The following is a 15,250-nucleotide window of genomic DNA, read 5'->3' as shown; positions in this document are numbered from 1 at the left end:
CATTTTGGCGCTGCTTCTCAGGCTTGGGTATATTTCTATCCAGACTCACAGGGTGTCATAATGAAAACACAAGGCATTTTCATCACCACACTGAACAGGTATATGGATTCAACATTATTAATTCAATAAGCTAGATGTTAGCTTAATTCACATTAGAAGATATTCTCATTTAAAGACTAAGTTAAAAAAAAGTAGTTTAAGATAAAGCAAAACTGAAGTTATTATAAATGTAAATCAACTTTGTGCCTATTGCTCCAAAAACCTAAAATGCATGTTTTCCCAATGAACTGCTTTCTATGAGCCATGGGGTCAAGTATTAACGCACAATTTTCTACCAAAGTTAGAACAATTTTGGTCATTTCACATGAGCGATTTGTGCTTTTGTTTGTGTTCTTACTGGTTTGAAGTGGACGGGGCTCAGTTGGAAAAAGGTGATGTCACAGACTTCCATGCACCAATCATGATTTAGCAACATTGGAATCAAAATCTAATGACTGTTGCTTATGTTAATCAAATCTGATCAAACCACCACGCCCACACAGTCCTGATGAAGCAGATTACCTCTTAATAAATACCCAGATGTTATATGTACTAGTTAGTGTGGAAAAGGCTTTCTCGAGAACCGCTCATCCAAACAACTTCACAGTCAACACTGAGCTTCCTTGGGTCCTGAGCAATACACCTGCCATGACATAATTGCGGCCCCTAGCAGTGCAGTATATACGGCATTTGCTAACAGCTAGCTATTTGGGACCAGGCTATTTCCCGGAATAAAAGTATTCATTCTGAAAGTTACATTGCTTAAAATGTTTGAGTTTGCTACAATGTAACATCTCTGGTCTGTCTTTTTTCATCATCTTTTTTAATTGACTGTAGCAAGCGACAGAGAGCAAGCTGTACCCAGCATGCCATTTGGCAGAAAATCAAAGAACATACAGACAGAGACTCCTTCCATTTTAGTTAGATTAACTTTGATTGTTGGAAAAATGCAGTCATACAAAGTTTTGAAACCAAGTTTTCAGGGACTTTAACTCCAATTTAAACTTTAATCGGGAAATTCTTGCCATCTTGACAGTTGGGATATGGGTCTCCTTTTCTTTAAATTTGTTAGCAGAGGCATTTCTTCGCCTCCTTATCTAGACCAGAAATATATTTCTTAAAGTCACACATTTTTGTCGAAAAGAGAATAATTTTACTTTTTCTGCCAAGCCATGACAAGCCAAAGTCAAACCGGTGTCAACTGTAATAATAAATAAATAAATAAATAATAATTAATTAATAAGATAACAGAGCAGAGCCTGATAATAATGTAACATTTATCTCAAAGATCAAACCGATAGCAACATAATTAATATTTCTTACTTCCAAAACAATAGCACATGAAGCACTAATTAAATTACATCTCGCTGGAACAATCATGCCTTACTACAATTAATCACACCTCAGTGTTTGAAAGTCTCAAATGCATTTTTGCTAATATTGAAGAGCCAAGTCTACTGTGTATACTTCTTGCACCAATGCATTTAATTGAATTCAAATGCTGAATTATGTCTTTGCATTACATGAAGCACAGGACATTACTGCCCCAGTTGGCCTAGTTCCATTAAACTTTTTATACAGACTCATATTAGAGATTAGAAATCCTTGCTTTCAGCAATATAGGTCACAATAATGAGTTCAGGAGTTACATAATGTTCCATATGTGCGGGCTGGTGTGTGTGCGTGTGTGTGTGTGTGTGTGTGTGTGTGTGTGTGTGTGTGTGTTGGTTATATTAAAACGTTGTTTAATATGTAAAGCTGTTTGATATGGAAAGATAAAGCAGAACACCTTGCAATATTAACAATATCCCATAGTGGAAGTTTTGATTAAAGATACAAGCACAATATCCTAAGTCTCTCCCAAATCCAGATAAAGGATAACAAGAGCCAGGGTAGGTTTATATCTGAAAAAGAGTTTTCTTTTCTGACAATGTGCCTTCAATTCATATATTAAAGTAAAATATTATCAAGATTTCCACCATTTTTCAAAAGTGACGCTGATAAGAAAGTATATAAAACCCATGTATTTGATGACAAGAAATGTAGTATCGTAGTGTTTGGGGTTGAGTATTCAACATTTAACAATTAAGAGCAATGTATGATATACAGTATATACCATACCTTTTAACAATTTGGGACAGTTTAAAGACTGACGTTTTCCCCAAATGTATACATGTTTATATCATTATAAATTGTATATCTTTGGGTTTTTCAACTTTTGGTTTTCACAATTCTTTCAGCTCAATTTTTGGTTAAGGCTCAAGTTTGGCACCACCAAAGTTAAGTATGTGCATGAGACACTGCTCTAACTACAAAAGTTACACTACAGCTCTCTTACTCTCCAGAAATATCACATCTAAAAGCACAAAACTCTTCACTTCTGACTGGGAACTATAAGAGGCTTTTTGTATGAAGTCTAGAAGTGCATACAATAGAACTCCATGACAATAATTAGATTCACACATTAAGCTTAATAATGGCGGGCTTTCATACTGTAAGCCAGTCTATCAGCAGTTAGAGTTGGGTACGTTGTACTCTGGAGTTTGCAAGAGAGGGGGCTTTCATTTGAAATGAGTCTAACTGAACTTCCTCTAAAGTGAGAACTGAACATCCATTAAAAGACATGTGACAACTATTATTAAGGCAAAATCATCAGCGGCATGAATGTAAGACTCACTGCTAAAATGTGATGTTATGTGTGTATTTACCAGTGGTGGTTCTACATTGAATTACACCCAGGGCGAAACCCCCTTCGAGCACCCCAAAACACAAAATTGCAGAATTTTGCAGAATTGTGTTCATTGTCTTTTGAAAATGTTGGAAGTGGAGATTGTGCAACTTAAAAAGTGTGTTTCCTGTTGTAATTGCAATAGTTAAATAACTGGATTTAGTTGGACTAAGTTTGTTGTTCAAATGTTCTAATGAAGGATTTGTATAATTTGTAATAATTGTGTAATAATAATAATAATAATAATAATAATAATAATAATAATAATAAATATATATATATATATATGTGCCAAAAATATATACAATCATATATATATAAAATTTAACAAAAGCAGAGAGCAACAATAATATAAAATATTAAGAATATGCAAATAAAATATAGAATAAATATTCTAAATAGCACAAATCCTTTATCACACAAATGTGAAAACACACTAAAGAGAATGTAATTATTACACTATAGCACTAAGAACAGAAAACACAAACTAAAACTAAAACCTGACCTTTCTTCCTTGATGCAAAATCATCAATGATGTTATCATATGAAATCTGCTCCCCTATTGAGTGATTGATACTGACGGAAAGGCCAGTGATCCGTTCCTGGGGCTCGTGCCGCCCCCATGTGTCATGAAAAAATGCCGCCCCGGGCGGCTGCCCACTTCGCCCGTGCCAAAAACCGCTACTGGTATTTACAGAACAAGCATTGCAATCAAACATGCCTCAAAACATACTGTAAAATCGACAGAGTCAGCCTTATTGTGTAGACCAGCCATGATGGTGGTGGGTGTAGCTGGCAGCATTGTTCAATTTTGTCATTCACAGGGTTCGTACACCTTTTCCAAGGTCAAATTCAAGCACTTTCAAGGTCCATTTTAAAGCTTTTTCCAGCACCTTACATCACGTGAATTACATACCAATACATAGTCAAAATGATTATTTAGTGGTTTTATCACATTAAAAGAGATAATGCTATAAACAGCCAAAATTGTGTTTCGTATCAGATCAGATATTTAAGCAAAACACAAGTATTTTTTTTATTTTTCAAAATGTATCACTGTCTAAGTAGACTTTGCTTGCTATCTAACCTGTCTGAATCAATGTAAGAACTGAGCACTGACTGGGAGGATTTGAGCCAAATGACATGCAGCTGGTTATTCTGTGTCAAATCAGACAAAATCCAGGAAAACAGTTGCTGCACCCTTAGATTTTGCTCAAAGTTTATGCTACCTTTAATGTCTTTTCACACTTTTTTTCCCAAATCTAGGGCATGCTGTACCAACCTGTACTGGTTCAATCATATTGACATGTTTGTCTTCCACCCTACAAAGTTTGGGCTGTCTATGAATAATACTTTTCATTATATTAATGTCCAAATATTGCTCCCAGATAATGTGATTTTCAGGCTGTAAAACTGAAGTAATTTCAAGGGCTGAAAATATGAAGACAGGATTTGAACAGAAATATTTTACAGGCCTTGGTTTTGGGACACATTCTTGATATAGACAAGGTTTGAACAAAATCTGAGACAGTGCAACAACAACAACAACCTGTAATTACATTTTAACCCAGAAGACTGACAGTGCACAGGCACCTGTCTGATAAATAGCCTATATTATGTAATTGAAAATAAAAATGTATTTCATTGCCAAGACATATACATTTATCTACTGGAATAGAGCAGTGTAAATATTGCATAAGGCCATTGTGAAAAGCTGCACGTCTTTTTTGCAGACTTTACAAGAGGCAACTCGTGGGGTTTGTCCCCGTTTAATCCATAATTTGTATTTTTCATCTTCCAGCCAACGTTCATTGAAACGACAACCTGGCGGCGATATTACAAATCCCACGCCAAGACCCACCCTACGAAGCAGCTTGATTGGTTGGGGTTAGGCATTTCACCTCGAGTGGTTAAGGTTAGGATAGCCGATTGGTCAGGGTATAGGACCTGTACAGGGGGCGGAATCACATATGGAAACAGACGGGCAGATCGCAGTCACACATGCACAAGCGAGCAGGTTTTATTTTAAGCTCTCCAACATTTTATTTCTCCATTTAATAAAATAATAATAAATTTGTCGTGAAAGAAATACAGTTACAATTTCAAGCATTTCAAGCAAGTTTTCCAAAATGTAAGCACATTTCAAACCTAGAAAACACAACATCAAAATTCAAGCATTTTGCATATTGCAATGAGTACTACAGCTCTACTCATCCTGTCCTGTTTTCAGGAATCATCTCGGCACAGCCTCATCAATTACATTGATTCACAGCCTCAAGAGCAACAAATATGACCATTCTTAACTGTACAATGTTGATGATATATTGCATAATGTTTGAGTGACTAACCATTTGGCACCTAAATATGTTACAAATTCCCCTAAAAAGTAATTTAACTATTTAGCGTGTATAGGAAAAAAAACATTTGTCATTGGCACATTTTACTGCATCGCTTTAATGTTTACTTCTTCAGCTCTTTTTACTTTATATTTGCATTTGATGTACTTGCACGTATACAAACAGCCTCAGAGCCCTGGGCCGAGCCTCTGTCAGGCTCATTATCACAATCCTGAGATCTGTGGCCTTTTTCAATAGGTTGGATAATCTCAGACAGCACCAGAGCATGGACATACATCCACACTTACCCTCTCAGTAGTAGCAGACCCATAACTAAACAGATGCATGTGCACACACACAACATAACATTTGCACATACGCACATGCAATCCCACTGAACTGGCTTATTTCAGATTAATTTCTATCTACTTCTGTCCTTCCACTAATCTGTCTGTCTGCCTCTGTTAGATATTACAGTGCTCAGCCTATCAGCCTTCTTATCTGAACTCTTTCTCTTTTACCAAAATATCAATATGCTCCAAATAAACAAAAATCTGCACGTTTGTACGGGGGAAAAAGCAGCAGGTTTAGGACCAAAAGAAGCACCACATTTGGTTTCAATCAATGCAATATTTGTAGGTCTCCTTACCACCATCGCCTGCAATTAAACAGCTCTGTCATGTGATTTCCAAAAAGCACTATGGCCAAGTTCCCGTCCTGTTTCAATGACCTCAAGTCATCACTCGCTGTAAATCGCAAGCTTCTCCATCTGGTGAAGATATTAATAACTTAACACACCTGGGACTCGTTTTTAAAACACAAATTCAATTATGTTTTAAGTACACTACTTGCCAGCCTTACAATTTCACTGCACAAATCCATCTCAAGAAGCACAAATATATGTGACGACACATGGGGCCCTATCTTGCACCCGGCGCGGCGCAAAGCCCGACGCAAGTGTCTTTGCTATTTTAAGACCATCCAGCGTCCACATTGTATAATAACAAATGCACCTGTGCCCATCTGTGCGCCCATGGGCGTGCTGGTCTTACAGAGAGGTGTGTTCAGGTGAATTCTTGGCGTATTGCTATCTTGAGGCAGCGGAAAGTGATTGCGCCATTGACCAACAAAAACCTGGTCTAGTCAATAGCGCAGCATTTCATTGTTATTTTAACAGCGCATTAGTAAAATGCGCCTAGGCTTCTGCACAGCGCACGCACACACAGGGATGCGCAGCAGCACACAAACATGCAAAAGATTACAAATAAAAATATTACGGCGCAAATCTGCCATCATAATAGCAATGCGCCAACTGACAAACGTGCCTGGCTTTTAAAGGGAATGGAAGATGACACTCTAATTGGTTTATTGCATGTTACGCCCAAAACACACCTATGAATTACTTAAGACACTAAGTACAACCCTTTTGAACCATGCGCCTGGCCCACGGACCCTTTTTTCCATCTTCAGACTAGCAAAAGTGGATTTGGACACGCCTTAAACACACCTGCGCCATGCGCTTCACGCTGTGCGCTTAGATCGTTAGTATCTAATAGGGCCCATACTGTATAGTCAGCTATATTAACATACAAAATAAATGATTACAAAGAAAGTTTAGGAGAGTGTTGGTTTCATCTACTGTCTAACACAGGGGTCGCAACCTTTTTAATATGAAGTGCCATTTTAAAATGTTCTTGTTAATCAGTGTGCCATATCAGCATTAAGCCTGCCACTATACCGGGCCCGCTCAGGCAGTGTTATTTCTTTCCTTTGCGTCGCATTCTGTGAAGAAGGCAACGAGTACTAGCCTATCAGAGGCAGAGTAGGGCGGGTCTTCGTGGAATGCGGATGGGGAAAAAGTCAAACTACCGTAAATAACAGGCTGTGCTCCTTCCAACGGCTGTTAAAGAGGTCATTTGGCATGCAGATTGGAAAATGTCCAAAATATTCTCTTGCACACTTATTGCTAATGTGCCTTAGTTGAGCTACTGTGTGCAAATGTTGTGCCTGAGGTTGCTGACCCCTGGTAATAGCTGAAAACCACATCAGTGTTTTACAAAATCCTTTTTTTCCTGCTCTCACTCAACGTAATGTGGAGCTTTTTAACTTAGCATTACTACATTAGTGTAAACAAAGTTTGAATAGCAAACTACTTCTTCAGAGATCCTTGCCTAAAATTGTTCTAAAGAGACAAGACCAAAACTACCCAATAAAAGTGTCTTTCATTTATAAAATACATTTATTCTCCTAAAGATGGCAACACATTCCAACCTCTCCCCGTAGAAAAAGGCAACAAACACTCTTCCTGTGACATTTCAGTCCACCCCAGACATACGTATGTAAAATATATGCAAGAAGTCAATAGAGAAGCTCCCTTTGCACCGCCCTTCATTCAGTGACCTTATCAAAGAGAACAAAGGCCTGCAGAGTGGTCCTTGAAAACACCACATACTGTACCTATACTCCACTGGGTCAGAGATAAAGCATATTCATGGTTGTGATAAAAATGTGAGGAGTCATTTACAGCTCTCTGCCAGGTTCTCTTCCAGTGTTTTTTTTTTTTAGCCCTTCCTGCTTTTAAGGAAATAAATTTGCTTGTCTTCACAAAAATTTGTCACAAATCTGCTGACACAGACTCGCCAGCATCAACACACCCCTTTCCCAAGAAACCCAACTGAAAGAACAAATCGATTATGGAATGAAATCTAATTGATTATCCTTCCTGCAATGCCCCCAGGATGTCTCACCGGTGAAAAGGTTAATGTGGGGCTCTCAATCACAATACATTATACTGAAGAATCTGTCATCCTGTTTTTAATTGCAACAGCCAAACCCTTCTAAGAAACTTTAAAAATCCAAGTGAAACGGAAGTTAGAGTGTAACTTAAGTAGTAACAGTAGACTGATTTTCTTTCTGTTGCCAAACTGGGCAAGTTTGGACCTATCTCACTTCCCCTAAGATGAATTTATGCAATTAATTAATTGTGCAGCCTGATGCCACATGAGTGATTTCAACAACAAAAGACAGTGGGTTAGCCTGGGCTGGCTACAACTTAGATATTAACTACTGCTTGTCCTGTCTGCCTCAAAGCAGTATCTACAATTTAAAATTGATTCCACAGCTTTAGAGTGGACTTTGTACTACTGAAAGACTTAGGAGACATACCTTTAAATATGAAAAGTTGGTGTACATCACATTTATTACAACATGCAATGAAAGCAATAATAAAAACTCACTCTTCTTAGCTGCAGCCATTTCACAAGAATTAATCCAGTACCAACACACTTGGACACACGCTGTCACAGCCTCGTCATCTCAGCAGTGTGACCGCAGAACGAGCCTGCAAAACAAGTTAGGATAGAGGAGACAATGAGGGAGAATCATTTAGCAATATAAAGAGAGTGGGAGAGAGAAAGAGACAGAAAACAATAGGCAATGATTAAATCAACAGAAGAACACTGGAAGATAAGGAGGAAGGTAAAGGTTCAACATGAGAGCGAAATAAAACAGGGAAATAATAGCACGCCACAGTAGGTGTTTTTCTTTCCAAATGCATGGCCCCAGGTTAGCCTGTATTTCAGCTGAGAGCACAGCTCTGCTGTACAAGTCAATCCAAGAGTATCAGAGACTCCCAGCAGTGACTTCAATTAATGGAAACAACAAAACAGTCTAAGAGGATTAGCTAAGGGCTGAAGCTGCTCTTCATGGGCTTCACACAAATGGAAAACATTCATCACATCTCTGGGAGGTGCCCAATATAACTATTGAAATATAGGCTGGAAATAAATGGCAGTACACGTGAAAGGGATAGATAGCAGGGCTATGTAATCTACTGCTGCAATAATACTCAAGAGAGCAGCCTTATTTTCAGGCATTACTTGTGTTGGTTATTACAACAATAACCAACACGTGTACAGTTCTACAAGTTTTCTAAAACTGTGACTTTACATATTAAAAACCAGGTGAAAGCTTTGAATGACCACAAATTACTCATTACCCTTCCTAATGTTACCAGAAGTGGAAACTGTAGTTGGTGCAATACTAGTAATTGTAGCAGTAGTATTTTCAGTAGTGAAAACAAGACAGTTGGTCAAATCATTTTACCACAAGAGTTGGGGCAGACATAATGCTATTATTAGTACAAATGAATGCCTACTAGTACTGGTGCTTTGTTAAAATCATCTCGAAGGGCACCTGAACCAATCAGGCAGCATGGATAGTGTACAGGGCGCCAGGTTTGGCATGTTGCTAATAGTTAGTGCTAGGGGTGTCACGATTTCGATTTTATATGGAAAATCCACCGATATGAGCTTTCAATTTCAATTAACAAAATGAAAAGCAGTATCGACAAGTCTCCTAGTATTTTCTTTCTCTCCAACCTGGCCTACTTGCACGTGTCCAAAAAAGAAGAAAAAAAACACACGGAAGACACAGCATAAGTTAGCATATAAGACTGTAGCCTGCTGCTGAACTTTTTGAAACACCGGCCACTGCCATAGTCAGAGTTGACGGAGAAACAACAGAACTAGAAAATACCTGCTTTCCCTGAAGTCATCGTGTGACAACATGTTGCCTTCCCTCCCTGTGTTATGTAGCTAGCTAAACCAATAACCATAGACTGTATACAGTCTATGCCAACAACAAATGTAGAGCATGTGGTCTCTGACTGGACTTTTATGGTGCATTTAAGTGCCCCCCTGTAAACGTATAATGCATTTATGTGGTCCTTGTTATTGTGAGTGTCAAGGCTGAAAAAAAACATTTTTTAAATCGAAAATGTATTCGACTCGTGACCTTATAATCAAAAGACAAATTAAATCATAGATATAATCAGTATTCCCCTAGTTAATTATACAGCAACATGCCACACTTGAAGTGCCAAGTTTTTAAAAGAAAAAGCATAGTTACAACAATCCTTTTGAGAATAAAGACACACACACACACACTTTGTATTTCAAAAAAGAGGCTTCCCTTCACAAGCATGGTGACTATAAATATACAGTATAGGTACTGTGGTGGCTTTTGAGTGTTGTTGGGACGCAAGAAGATTAAAAAAGTTTTCTCTCACTCTTTATGACAAGCTAATACCTGATCTCAGCACAGACAGTTTGACAGATGAGGATCATGTATGCAGCCATGTTAACATATATTTATTTTTTTGCAGTCTTGATCAATATTCCAATCTGGACACATAAAAAAATCTAACGCTGCTGGTCTAACAATAGCCTTGGAAATGTTCTTGTTATAAAATATCAGCTGTGCCAAGTCTTGATACCTGTGATTCCTTTGAGTGGGTGGTATAACCATTTAATTGCTCCTTTTACATATTTTGTGAGACCAGTGACCCCATGATTTACTTGTGGTTTGCACTTTCTTCTTTTAATGTGGCAAGGCTGGGAACAAAGACACAGCGCCAGAGTCTTTGCTTTGCTCTTGCTGCAACATGGAGGGAAGGATGTCGCATCATGGAACAGAAAAATGTCACATCCACTGAGAATAGGTTTGAATCACCAAATGATCTACTTTGAACAGTAGGAAATATCAGTGCTGTTTTGGGTGCCTAAATGGGTCGCTATGATTAGAAAGCCACTGATGAGATTCAAACATCTCCAGCTGTGAGAGCAGCAGGGTGACACGTAAAGTATGTCTGATGGATGGAAACAGCTTTGCAAAAACGTCGCAAGCTTACAGGTGTTGACATAAATGCTTTAGGTGATAGTTGTCACATGAAATATATTCTTTAATTTGACCACTGCCATTGTATACAACTTGATAATTCCTCTTTATTACATATTGGATCTGTTTTTTTGTAGTCATGGCCATCCTTGCTATCAGTAATATTGCTGAGAACTGGGGAAACAGTAACATCCTTAAAAAGCAACCCAACAGAGCAAGATAGCCTACACGAGCAGCCAGACAATCAAACAGATTTTAAACAAACCTGCAGGTTAGCCAAACTCATTTGGAAGAGAAAAACCAAAGGGAAAATTATTTTCTCCAATTCCTCGTGCAGCAGCATGGGCAGTAAAACAGAGTTGTTGACGGTTGCAAGGTAAAAGGCAGCTGTGACACCAGATAGTGTTGTGCGGTGCAACAGGGCTGTTGTGTTTGATGTTTTGAACACAAACATAGTGTGGGGTACAGGTCAGAATGTATTTGCAATGTCAACCAGAACAGATGTGACCCAAAAAGCAAATGGGATGGTTTGTGTCATTAAAGAGCACAGATGTATTTATAAATGAGTTGTTAGAAGTAATGAATTATTGGTAACAGCTGTTCTTGCTGTATATTCACACTGTGGTAACCTCCAAAGGATGTGAGCACCGTACCTTACTTTACATGCATGAACCTTATCTGAATCATGAAGCTGACAGCCCTCCCTCAGCTCTGTGCCACAGTTGATACATTGAAATAGCAGATGCCACAGCGAGCAGCAACAAGTCCGTCTCCTGCTTTGAATTGATGCTTGTTATTTTTGGAAAGTGATTTCATCTCCTCCATGAGAAACAGACACACACTGGGCGTGACGGAAAAACATAAATTTCACTATAAAGTTAACACTATCTCACTACACCGTTAACCCTGTCCTTAGCGCTTTACCTTTGTTCTTTGTTGCACCAGTCAATAATATATGTGATTCTAGAGCAGGGGTCACCAACACGGTGCCCGCGGGCACCAGGTAGCCCCCAAGGACCACATGAGTAGCCCTCAGGCCTGTTCTAAAAATGAAAATTGAATATTGATATTACCTGTTTCCCACCTTGTTAAGTCATTGTTGATAATGAAAAATCATTAACGTGATCAGTGTCTTCACATAGATGACTATCATTAATCATTAATAATCATATATAACTAAAGGCAAACTGAGCAAATTAGTTATTTCAGAAGAGCGTATAAAACTGGTAGCCCTTCGTATGACTCAGTAACCATGAAGTAGCTCTCAGTTTCAAAAAGGTTGGTGACCCCTGTTCTAGAGCTTAAACAATTAGGTGTTTAATTGAAAAGTGAATCAACAGAAAATGTATCTGCAACATTTGTATCAGTCATACTAGACAATACTGTAAATAATTGTATCTGAACAATAAATAGCTGAGATATTGCACATCTAGATATTGCACATGTGCTGGGTTGTAGTGGCCCTTTATACAGCCTCCTTGTTTTTCACTCTTAATTGTGCGTGTAAGAAAAAAAGGTCAATAACGCAGCACAACACAATGAATATAACAAGGCTGTGACTGTATAAATACTAGGGCTGAACGATTAATTGCTTTTGCGATAATATCGCGATATGTTAAAACGCGATTTCCTAATCGCAAAGGCTGCGATTTGGTCACATGACTCGCGAGAGCAAATCAGTCTGCACTCTGCAGAGAAAGCATCAACTAGCACGCTAACGCTACGCTGTACCTGGAGCTGATTTCTGTCATTCAAACAACTCTGAGTTGTAGTTTAAAACTTTTACAGCCATTTTAATAAAATGAAGGATTTTATTCGGGCTTGAGTCTATACATGCTGTCGGTACACGATCCGTTCTGCCTGCACGATCCGTTCTGCACATGCGCAAAATGTTCGCGCATGCGCGGTTGTACGAGAATTTACGACACTGCACGATCTGTTCCACGCTTCCGGTCGACGTAGTTTTAGTTAACGTTAGTTTAGCTAACAGCTAATTCGGCTAACCGCTAGCTGATTGTAGCGGTCTGCCGTTAGCCTCCACAGGCAAGCTAACGTTAGTTTAGCTAACAGCTGATTCGGCTAACTGCTAGCTGAGACAGCATGTAATAACTTTAAAAGACCCTCAAAATAAAACTTGAAAATAAACGTTGACATATATAACAAACACCTAACATATATAACAGCTGTTACGTCAGTTCTACTTGTGCTCATTTAAAATACAATCACTCAATACTTGTCTTTATTGTTATTACTGTGAAGTCTTAATTTAGCTGTAGCCTGCTTTTCCCATTACGTTTGAGTTAACGTTATTTTAGACTGAATCTAGCTGTCAGCTAGCGGTTAGCCGAATTAGCTGTTAGCTAAACTAACGTTAGCTTCCCGGTGGAGGCTAGCCATAGGCTAGCGTGGAACAGATCGTGCAGGTCGTATCCTCGGTAAAACAGTATTATCTTGCGCATGTGCAGAACGGATCGTGCAGGCAGAACGGATCGTGTACCGACACATGCAGTTAATGGATACAGGCACACAGAACTCAAGGCTCGGTTGGCAACGGTTAGCTCTGATTAGCGGTTAGCTCCGGTTAGCTCCGTTATAAAGATATGGAGTGGAGGAGCTGCCACTGAGAGGGGTAACAAACAGACTCTGATAAATGACGTTCGGGGAGCTTTCACAGCAGCGCGGCCGCGGTGTTTCAACAGTTTTATTAGTACAGTTAATCCCACGGCAAGAACACCAGCAACTAGCTAACGAAACGATAGCCTCTCTGAGCAAGTGCACAGGGCAGCACGCAACTTCACGAGGGGGAGGGGCTGGAGGCAGCTCCTCTCTGGGCACTGTAAAAAAAATACACTTATGTATGTATGTGTGTGTGTGTGTGTGTGTGTGTGTGTGTGTGTGTATATAGATATATATACTATATTTTTACTTATTTAACTGTCTAGTGTGTAATTGTGTGTTCATACTATAAATTATTATATTATTATTCTTTGTTGAATAATACAGAAGACAAAGAGCTTAAAAAAATAATTGAATATCGAATCGCAATCGCAATATTTGGGGAAAAAATCGCAATTAGATTATTTTCAAAAATCGTTCAGCCCTAATAAATACACACAAAAAGTGACATTTTTTACAAAAACTGCAGTAAATACACACACACACACACACACACACACACACACAAATACATACATAAATATACACATACACACACAAAATGACTGAAACTAACATTATTAAACTACACAGCAACATGAACATCTACATGCTAGCTAGTGAGCTGTCCCGACAGGTGAGTCTGTCCTTGTTGGGTGTTATTAATCGTTTCCGTAAAAAGTTATCGCGTTAACACAAACTGTCACATTTCTTTTGGTTTGTCTACCGTCAAGCTTACCTGACTTTTATTCACGGCAGGTGATCACTCGCACTGTATCTAACCGTGCAGATAACCGAGCGTCTGTGTGTGGACGTGTTGTTTGGTCCAGCTAGTAACCACCAGCAGCTCAAAACACAAACGGACACCACAGCCTCCACTCCCCTCTTTTCTCTTTTCTCCGGCTACACTTTCAGGATAGGACAATTTCCGCATTTGATCACGTGGTTTGTTCGTGGCTCCTCGTGTGCTGCTTACAACTACAACCCGGTTTTTCACAGATGATGAATAAACATAATAGCTGCTCACCCGAGACACCTGACCCGATCCTCTCTACTCTCTGTTTCGCTGAGAAATGAAGATCAAACCTGTTTGTATGCAGCGGTTGGCGCCTCCCTCACTCCAGCCGCCGGTGCTTTGTTGTAGTTGAATGGCGCCATCTAGTGGTGTTTTATACGCATAGGACGAGTGAAATTAAAATTCTGTGCTCTCTCTGTCACAAGAAAATTATTAAAAAATAATACTACCTATTCTTTACATTTATTCGTTCAGCTTTGTTGTCCTTTGTTCTTCGCTATTATGTTTATTCATGTGTAAGTACATTAATAACATTGTAAAAAACAAAAACAAAACAAAAAATAGAGCCCAATTCCTTGTATGTGTACTCATAAGTCAGATATGTACTGATGTGCCTGACCATACAAGGGTCTATATGTTAGACAAGGGCGTAACTTTGGGTTCAACATTGGGTGGGTTGAGATATCCACTTTTGAGCAAAATTGAAATTTTGAATGTCAAACACTTCATTTCCTGTATTCTGGTGAATTTTTCTGCACCAATTTGTGCCTTTTCTGCATCAAGAATGTCTTCATTTATGTAAAGGAAATTATAATAGTTTTTTGGGGGTGGGTTGCACTGGCCAGTTTTGATTATTGGGGGGTTTTAACTGTATACAAATTATAATTCCACAAAACATTTATAAATACATCTGTATACTGTATACATTGATGCATTATCAAACCTCAATGACAACATGACTGTCTGTCTTTCAACTATTTTTTTACCATCAGTTTTAAACTGACTAACTACTGAAAGTAA

At 38.7% G+C, this 15,250-nt stretch overlaps 1 protein-coding gene across 3 annotated transcripts in view; it reads right to left on the bottom strand.

Annotated features, from left to right (window-relative positions):
- c17h20orf27 (chromosome 17 C20orf27 homolog) overlaps window positions 1–14,561 on the bottom strand; it is a 35,449-nt gene extending 20,888 nt beyond the window's left edge. For 2 of the 3 annotated variants that reach the window (XM_031289915.2, XM_031289916.2), the window contains exons 1-2: window positions 14,174–14,515; window positions 8,340–8,443 (exon numbers count right to left, since the gene is read on the bottom strand). In XM_031289915.2, coding sequence (XP_031145775.1) covers window positions 8,340–8,358 — 19 coding nt within the window. In that variant the 5' untranslated portion in view covers window positions 8,359–8,443; window positions 14,174–14,515. Of the gene's footprint in view, window positions 1–8,339; window positions 8,444–14,173 lie in introns of all 3 variants that reach the window. The other variant, XM_031289917.2, reaches the window with a different exon arrangement.
- Between the last annotated feature and the right edge of the window lie 689 nt (window positions 14,562–15,250).

This window comes from Sander lucioperca, chromosome 17, assembly GCF_008315115.2.
Source record: "Sander lucioperca isolate FBNREF2018 chromosome 17, SLUC_FBN_1.2, whole genome shotgun sequence".
Classification (NCBI taxonomy): domain Eukaryota; kingdom Metazoa; phylum Chordata; class Actinopteri; order Perciformes; family Percidae; genus Sander; species Sander lucioperca.
The sequence above is the reverse complement of the archived record's forward strand: the minus strand, read 5'-3'. Positions and strand labels throughout refer to the sequence as shown.